The 10,000-nt window shown below is 45.2% G+C and overlaps 1 protein-coding gene across 1 annotated transcript in view; it reads left to right on the forward strand.

Annotated features, from left to right (window-relative positions):
• Positions 1-10,000, forward strand: part of cux2b (cut-like homeobox 2b) — a gene marked incomplete at its 5' end in the record, with an annotated part of 120,010 nt that overhangs the window by 79,743 nt on the left and 30,267 nt on the right. Inside the window, one exon of the mRNA XM_084055521.1 lies at positions 3-81. Within this exon, the coding sequence (XP_083911647.1) occupies positions 3-81 (79 nt within the window). The remainder of the gene's footprint in view (positions 1-2; positions 82-10,000) is intronic.

Consider the following 10,000-nt stretch of genomic DNA (forward strand, 5'->3'; position numbering starts at 1 on the left):
AGGTGGTTGCTCTGAACAAGCGCAGTAAGGAGGCCGAGTCTGCATTCCTGGGAATCTACAAGCAGCTTATCGAAGCCCCAGGTGAGTCTCCCGCCAAGTCCATACACATGCATCTTCACAAACAACAACAACAACAACATCATAAATATCACGCACACGCATTACTGCTTGGAATTATCTATCTTCAAAGATCACCCTCCCCGCAGATCAATTTCACATCAGACCTGTACTAATAGCGCTGGACTCGCCCTCTCAACACACACACACACACACACACACACACACACACACACACACACACACACACACACACACACACACACACACACTTCTGTGCCCAAAATGCACACAACATATGTACACGAACATGCAAACTAGTGATGTGTCGTTCATGATCGATTCGTTCAAAAGAACTAGTTAATTTGCGTGAACGTGACCGAGCTCGTTCACTTTCTGAAACTGTTACGTTCACGCGTGACGTTAAAAAAAAACGCTCCCGCGATGGTGTTTTACACACATTATAAAACATACATTAACCACTTTAGCCCTATTTTATACATACTGTAGGCTATTTGAAAATAGCAGATCTACAAGCTCACAACACGTCGCATCGCGACGCGTTGTGAGCTTGTAGATCGGCTATTTTCAAATATATTAGTACTTTTACTTTTGGTACTTTAGGTATATTTTGATGCCAATACTTTTGTACTTTTACTCGAGTACATTTTGAACGCTAGAAAATAGCGCTACTGAACGAGAATGTGAACGAATCATTTGAACGAATCATTGCCGCGAACGTGAACGAAATCGTTCGTTCACTGAAATGAACGTTTTTTCCCCACCACTAATGCAAACTAGTAAAAAGAAATATTTACCACAACGGCACATATAAGACGCATACCGTATTCCGTATATGCTTGCAGCGCTTATCCATTTTTCAGAGTCCTCTCTTCATGCTCTCAGAGTTAGTTCCAGAGACTCTGCATGAGGCCACATCAAAACCTAGCAGCACCGGTCCCTTGGTGTAGTGGGGGGGTGAGGAGAGAACACAACCAGAGGGGGCGCCATTGTGGTTACAGTAAGCTTAGTGAGGTACACAGGCCTGATGAGGCCAACAGCAGAAAATAGGAGAGAGATGGAGAGAGAGAGAGAGATAGAGAGAGAGAGAGAGAGAGAGAGAGAGAGAGGAGGGGAGGGAGAGGAATAGGCGATGTGTGTTTACTCAGTAATTTCTGTTGGTGTCAGGGAACGTGTACTACTGCATTGCTCTTTGTTGTAGGAGAGGGAGAGCTAAACGTTACACAATCTTAGGCTACATCAGAGAAACACTCGTGGCGGGACGAGAGAATGCTGTTTGCACATCCAATGAATACGAGATAAAAGTCTGTGTCAGAGAAACAACGATGGCGGCAGCTGACTTTTAAAGGTCTCCATTTTTCCTTGATGTCCCCCTGCTTGATATTGCACCACTATACATACGCGGATGCACGAGCGCATGCACGTATACACAAGCTCGCTTTGAATGGAGTTCTTCTTGATGAGAAGTGCCTGTCTTTGAAGATGTATTCGGTTTGATTTCCTGACCTATACTTCCTCATATCAAGGGCTTAATGGAAAGCCCGGGAGCCTCTAGTGTGCTACATGTTGTCATGAACCCATCTCCTGCAGAGAGTAGGATGGATTGACATGAGAACAAAGCCTTAAACAAGACAGGCAAGTGACACGCATGCACAAGAATCACCGACGCCATACACATACAGATACATACTGTTCATACATGGAAATGTGGACGCGTACATGTATGCACGCACATGCACACACACGTGCACACAAGTGAATGCAGTCTTTCTGCAGTCTCTCTGTCTGGGAATGTCATACTATTATGGAGCATTCCACACAGGTGGCCTTGGATTAGCATAGGCAGCCTCTTATCTCCGTTTGACCTTACCTGAAGCACCTCTACAGTCAGTCCGCCTCACCATAGGCATAGACCAACTGGAATGGATGAATGACCACATGCTCCTCCTCACTGTATGTCAAACGACAAGTAATAGACAATCATTTAAACAATACATAGAGGGACTTAGTTATTAGCTTCTGAAACATCACTATACTTTAACAGTGTCCTTGTATATTATACTGCATAGACTGATGCACATTATATTTAAATTAACTGGTTTCGAGATTTATGAGGGAGGTTTTGCAATTAGACTAACTTTACAAATATGTACACTGAATGTTTATGTTTTTGAGTGGTGCCAACCACTCCTATATCTGACTTTGTCCGTGTGTCCATATGTATGTATGTCCAATAAACAAACATTGATGACAACATCAATACGGGGCTCATCAAAGGCACCACTCTCTTCACACAGGGTGTGATTTTTTTTTTAGGGTTAATTATTACCCTTTTCTCCAAATTTCGTCGTTATGCCAATCAACTAATTGCCAACACACGTACGAACTCCAATGGTTCACCTGCCAGTGAGGAGACTTACCGGGAGGGGAGAGCGTGTGTGGTGGCACACCCTACTCCTCACAGTTCAACACCTCCCGTTGTCAGGCGCCCTGCCAGCCCGTAGGAGTCGCTGGTGCAGCGACAAGGATTGCCCTCCCCAGTCCCCGGCTTCCCTCTCGTGAACATGGCCCTCGCCAAGTTGGAGGCACCATGGTGGTGGACAGTGTAACCTCACCCTTGTTCCACCCGAGTGCCCTCAGTCATTGCAATCTTAGAAAGAAAACTTGTTACCCCCTGTGATGTTTATGACTCATTATGCCTTCATACAGGATCCAGTCCTGAACAGACCCTTCCCACCTGAACCCTAACCCTTCGTAATACCTAAATGCTTTTATATAGTGCCTTTCTCCAAAGAGCTTTACTCATTCACACACTGATGGCATAGGAAACCTTGCAAGGCAACAACTTACTCATCCTGAGTAGTGAAGGGTGTCTTGCTCAGACACACATTGACACTTTTGACACTAAGCCAGAAGGGGCCGTGCCGCGATATGAGCTTGTAGATCTGCATTTATTTATTTTTATCGTGAAAATGTGTGCAAATCTTTGAATATATTTTTTTAAAGCGAACATTTGTAACTCAAATCTTTGCTTCTGCGGGGGTGGTCCCTGGAGCTAAATATTTTCAGAGAGGGGGGTGGGGGTCCGCGGCCAAGTACATTTAATTTTGGGGGTCCTTGACATGAAAAAGTTTGAGCACCACTGATATTATAGCAACATACGGTTTTCAGAAAACTGTTAGGATTTAGAAGACATTTGTTGATGCGTTCCCGGATTGAATGGGTTAAACCGACACTCAGGAGTTTGCTGTGCAGTCAGAAGCCAAAACAACGAGGAGGAGGTTATTTGTGTGTTGGCCCCTTGCAGTCCTGTGCCATCTGTGAGGTAGGCCTACGGTAGCCTGCGCCTGTTTGTCACTGTACATCTTGCCGGCGGTGTCCAAGGTCACCCCCCCACCCCCCCACCCACCCCCTCCTTGCTAGAATGGATGAGTCCAGGTACAATGGAGGACAGTCATTTGGCTGTGGTCCCATTTCATCTCTCCCCGCCCCTCAAGCACAACACGGCGGAGCTACCCCCCCCCCCCCCCCCCTCAACCCAACAAATGCTACAGCTCATGTATTTTTAATCTTTTGACAGATGCAATTATTCTTTACACGCTGGGCTCGTTAATCTTAATGCAGTTATTACTATTCATTGCGGGACATTGCAACCCCCTTTCTATTATTTCACTTGAAAGTGGCTCACCCCCGTGTGTGTGTGTGTGTGTGTGTGTGTGTGTGTGTGTGTGTGTGTGTGTGTGTGTGTGTGTGTGTGTGTGTGTGTGTGTGTGCGCGTGCGTGCGTGCGTGCGTGCGTGCGTGCGTGCGTGCGTGCGTGCGTGCGTGCGTGCGTGCGTGCGTGCGTGCGTGCGTGCGTGCGTGCGTGCGTGCGTGCGTGCGTGCGTGCGTGCGTGCGTGCGTGCGCGTGCGTGCGCGTGCTGTACATGTTGCTGACTCTAAGGCCATTGGTCCAATCAGAACAGCCCAACAAGCAGACTCAATGAATGCAAGTGGAGAACGAGGCGAGGGAGGGGTGCTGGCGGCGACTCAATATGTGACCTGTTGTATCCAGCAGCTATCATTAACAACTGGTCACATATCAGTTATCCGCTATAACGTGCCCTCTATAGAGTGCTGCAGTTTGTAGTCCTAGTAACCAGAAGTGAGTTTGCAATGGGTTCCCTTGATAGACTTTTTTCCCCATAGGGTTTTTGATTTATGCTGAAAATAAGGTCTGTGTGGGGCACCCAGGTGGTGCAGTGGTCCCCTGCCTACCACCACGGAGACCATAGTGTTTTGAATCGTCCGCGGTGCCTGGGGCTTGGTTGGGGATACTCCAACAAACTCAGTTGGCCATGTTTGAGGGTGGTCAGGCAGGGAGGGACAATCTCTGTCGCCGCACTAGCAACTCCTACAGGTTGGTCAGGGCAGCTGTTTTTCAGGGAGAGGAACTGGGTTGGATAACTTGTTCCTCTGCACATGCTACATCCTCCTGGTGACACTCCTTACTGTCAAGTGAAAACAAATGACCGACGACTTCATGTTTATTAGGAGACACACGGTTGTCTACAAGCTCCTGGATGACTAGACTGTGGGGTTCAACAGTGACACACAACGAGTGTGGGTAAAATTGTGAATTGGCCTAATGACTAAAGTGGGGGGAAAAGCTTTTGTTTGCACCCCAGTTTTTATATTATTATGACTGTTATTTCATGCATGGACTTCATGGATTCATGCATGGACTTACAGGACTTCTATATAATGCAACATTAACATAAATAAGGTAGGTGTGGCTCCACCTCAGTAATCCATCTCCCAGGGGTCTAGAACATTGTAACGGAGGGATAGACTCCAGCGTTCTCGTCTTATACCGACAATAAGCCTCTCCGAAACTACTTAATTACTGACTTACTTAATATACAAGTGGGGCGTGTCTGATCAAATTAACATCAATTATATAAATATTGAATCAAGCAACTTAAACTTAACCTGCGGTGGGTTCCCTTGTTTGGTAATAACTTCTGGGCTGGACTACGATAAAAAGATCATATCATCATATTGATGCAGTCTATTAAATGCAAATAACACATCAGTTCAATTTATCACACATATTATTGTTTTGGTGAAAGATATTGACATGAACTTTTACCAAAACAGGTGAAGGTTATCCAGTCTAAGTACAATGCCTGTATTAAATGTAACTGGGCCTGTTTGTAAATCCAGAGTGTTCATTTAACTCTCAGACTGGGTCGCATCTTGCACCTAGCACAGATCAATGCAAACATGGAAGGCAGGTGTCATTGCGAGTTTCCAACCAACGCAGTTGTCATTTTCACGCCCAGCGCCTAGATTACACGTTGCCATTGTACATTTCTGCAAACCACAATTACATTTAATGTTCTGAAACCAAAAAAGGTGCATGATCAACATTTCCAGATGTGGATATTGCTGACTCAATCCTAGATTTCCAAGTCAAGTACTATGTCTCTGCTGTCAGGCAGAAACCAACTATGTCCAAAATATTAACTCCTCAGGAAATAAAAAATAAAAACATCATGTTTTAGAACAACACAAAGCTGCCTCATCAAAGTTGGTATGGTGACTTTATACATTCAGATACTTGAATGTGTCCTTATATTATCATCACTTTACCCAAATACAGTTCAAGTGGAGTTAGGAGGTTTTTGACCATTAATGTGGAGATTAATGTGAAGGTTTTTTCCCCGTCTGACTTCATCATTGTAATCAATGATGGACAAAACAACTATCTCCACAAGTTGGAGTTAGATGGTTTGAACGACAGTTTGAGGATCCAATAGAGTTAGGAGGTTTAGTCAGAAGCGCTTTTTAATACTTTTCATTGGTTCAATATTTGAAATCCACACATATCCGACGTAAAAATAAATATCAAATAATAAAATCATTGTAAAATGGAGATAGCTGGTTTCTGCCCAACAGCGACGATCTGCAATTATGTGCTTAGTTGCGGCGAGTCATCAGTGCGGCAATCGCACCGCTCTGCATGAGCACTCACTCAGCTATAGTGCCACACTCAGACGGGCTTCACTGGGATCAAGCCCGCTTCTATGAAACCTGATTCGAGATTTAACATATCCGTTGTTTGCGCAAACATACAATGGCAAAAAACATTCTGTAGCGACATTCTGTGGGTTGCCGGATTTTACTCTGTATAATAGTATAGCTTGTGAAAAGTGAAAGAAAATAACTTATTGGGCCCCTCAGGCCACATGTCAATCCATCATGAATTGTGTTGCATTAGCATGCATATTTTGACTTACCACATACACTAGTCATACACTGTTTCTGGCATCTCCCCGTGCTGTGCATTATTACTACTACCAATCTGTGGCTTGAAAAGTGTTTCTCCAGCAGTGTTTTATCTCAGTTTTTATCTGTTCAGATAACACTTCCTGATTACTGAATGTAAAAACAAACAAACAAACAAATAAAACAAAACCAATACAAAACAACAACAACACTAGCAGTCTCTCTTCTCCCTGTCTCACTCTCTGCTCTCTCTTCTGCCAATCCACCATCTCTCCCTGGTGTTTTTGTGTCGGTGTGTTTCTCTGACTGTGAGGCGTGTTTGAACGTCGGCGTTCATTGCCACCTCTGTGAGAGGAGCGGGAGCCCTGTCGCCAGGGGCGTAGCCCTGAGTCTGACGCTCCAGGTGTTTGCTCTTCCTCGTCTTCCTCTTCAGTACACACACACACACACACACACACACACACACACACACACACACACACACACACACACACACACTCCTCCCTCAGGATCCGGCCCACACCACTCTCCCCGCTATACCCTCACCCCGCTCTCGCCTTTAGAACACGGATCCTTTCATCTGAGCGGGGAGCTCACCAAGAGTGTGTGGAGATGCTGCTCAGAATACAGCCCTCAAAGTGTGTGCTGGGGCCTACGGCAGGTCGGCGCGCGCGCGCGCGTGTGTGTGTGTGTGTGTGTGTGTGTGTGTGTGTGTGTGTGTGTGTGTGTGTGTGTGTGATCCAATTGTGGCAACAGCGCTTGCTAGTGGTGGATCACCGGTACTGCTGAGGAGGACACGACTGCACATACACGAGCGCACGCACACGCGCATTTGGTTTTGTCACATTTGTTTAGTATCATCCTGCAATATTATTACAAGATGATCATATCATCATGCCGTATATTGATATGATTGGTGACAGTGTCTGTGGAGTCAAACACATTAACATCCGACATTTTCCTGTGAGCTGTGAGGATATCTGAACAGCATGCCACTGACCTTAGCAATTCAACTTCATTCAAATGCATAAAGAAAAGTTGTCCTTCTCTGCTTGTCTTTTTACACGGGCATTCAGCAGAGGGAGCAAAGCCTGCAAGGCATCGTAGAGTGGTTTTATTATCATTGTGCAGCTGAGTACCTATGGTCAAGAGATGAGATGGCAGGGGGAGTGCTGTGTTGCGTGCATGCCTGCGTGCGCGTCTATCCGAGATGAGAACGTAAAAAGGCTGATGGAGAATGAAAGCTCTCTGGGCGGGATGAGATTATGCACAAGTGATTAATAAGAGCAGTAATAAACAAAGGCCCAGGAGATGTTTGAGGTGCTTAATAATGCATTATGTTCATAAAAGAGCTGGGCCTCTCCAACTGGTCCCTGTGGAGTAGAAGACCCCACAGGGACCAAGCGGAGTGTGCTCTTAAAAGAGAGCTGTGTGTGTGCGTGTGTGTGTGTGTGTGTGTGTGTGTGTTTGTGTGTGTGTGTGTGTGTGTGTGTGTGTGTGTGTGTGTGTGTGTGTGTGTGTGTGTGTGTGTGTGTGTGTGTGTGTGTGTGTGTGTGTGTGTGTGCGTGTGCACGGGCGTGCGTGCGGGCGCGTGTGCGTGTGTGTGTGTCAGAGAGTGGACGAAATCTGATGATGGGACTGAAATTAATGTGAAGCCTATAAATTGATCTAAATGAGGGATTTCATGGTCTAAATGAATCATTTTTGTTAAAGACGTGCTATATGTATTTAATCAGTCAATGTTTGAAAATCACAATGATTATATCCTGAAAACATAATTATTTTGTAAGCGCAGGTCTAGAGGAGCGATGAATGCGCTATAAACTATATTTTAAAGGCAACTGTAGTGTTTTGAAATATTTTTGGCTAATGGTGGGTGCCTTATTTTGTAATTAAACTCTTCATATTGTTCTCGTTTGTAACGCTTTTCAGTCAAAATGAGAAGTAGGTCATTTTTCTTTCTCCGTTTGCTTTTTTGTGCGTAGGATTTCTCTTCTAACTTTTTTCTGGCGTCATCCTTTTTGGCTACTTATCTCCGTCTCCAGTCTCATGCAGTGCTCATGTCCTTCAGTCTGTGAGACAAAGACATGGAACTGAAGCAAAAGAAGTATGTTCAAGAAATGTGCCTTTCAACTTTGTTTTGTTCAGATATACTGTACAGTATGAAAGCCACCGCACTTCACACAAGTTGTTTTTGCTTCACTTGGCCTCTCTGCCCCCCCTCCTTTCTCTACTTCAAGGTAAAGCGAGATGCTTCATTTGTGCTTGCTGGATATCGAGTTCTCCTTAGGACGTACTGTTATATCAACCTAGTTTTGGTCCATGACAACAATATTACAACATTGTTACTGTTTGTTGCAGCAGAAGCATAAGCTGTTTATGGACCTTGAAGTCCACTCAGAGAAGGGGAGTGAGGGGGAAAAAAACAAGTCTGTTTTGAATGAAAAGAAAAAACCTTGAAGCACAGCCTTGTAAATTAATTTGTTCGTGTTGTATGATGGGAACACAGCTGGCCTCATTAACATGCGCACAACAAATAATTATAGCAGGGTTTTTTCTCTCTCTCTCTCTCCCTCTCTCTCTTTCTCCCTCTCTCTCTCTCCAGCCAGCTAGTGCTTGGCTAATGGGCTTGCTGGGTTAATTATGTCAGAGCGTAATTACACAGGGCCCAGGGAGACGTAATGGTGCGCCCTGCTGAGCCCACACCGCCTAATGATGGTGTATCGCTGACAGGGCCAAGACGGACCGCCCCGACACACCTGCTTGTCTTGCCGCGCACCCCCCACCCACCTAGACGCGCATCCCGAAACCTGTCCACTCTCTCTCCCCTCCGTTGCTTCTTTGACAGGCATACGTACATGACCAGTACACAGCAGTCCTGGTTTGGAGAGGCTTTGGTGTAGCACCCACCATGCTGTCTATAGGTTGAAGGTTCCCTCACAGCACTGCCCCCTGCTGAGAGATGAGCAATAGCGAAGAAACATCGGCCCATTGGCCAATACCAAGCACAGCACAGTATGGTGTGAAATCTTACTACCTCTTGGCCAAAGTGATGAAACTCCAAATATCAATGTAAAGTAATTCAGTTTCTACAAAAGACTATGGTGTAATACTTTACCATTAACATTGGTAAAACTATTCTAGCTTGTGACTAATTGAGGGGTCCCTGAATTAGTGCTCGTCATTGCAAGTGGACAGATGTGAGTTTGTCCAGAATGACCTTCCTTGAACCTCCTCATCCTCTCTCCACTCAGCCACATCTCTTCCCAGTCACTTTGATTCATGTGAGATGGACCTGCGTTTCACGGGAGAATATGATGTATTAAATGTCCTGTGATTTATTAGCCTCAATGAGGTGCTGTTCCGCGATCCGTTATCGTGACCTCTGGGTAGACGTCCAATCAGCCATAATTAAGATAAGGGCCAAATTAAAAAATTAACTGTTTATTTGCACGCCAAGTGATGTGACTCACTCAGTGTAGAAAGCACGAGGTCGGTCATGTTTTATGTCTTGATGAGGAGAAGATTATGAGCACTGAAACTTGTCGTAGACTGTTTGGAGTTTTTACTGTTGGTTAGGAGGGTTGCTGCCAATGTTGCAAGAGTGACTGCACAAAGAAAGAATGGAACACAATCCACATAGCAAAGAGTGT

This window comes from Gymnoscopelus microlampas, assembly GCF_963454915.1.
Source record: "Gymnoscopelus microlampas genome assembly, chromosome: 4".
Lineage (NCBI taxonomy): Eukaryota > Metazoa > Chordata > Actinopteri > Myctophiformes > Myctophidae > Gymnoscopelus > Gymnoscopelus microlampas.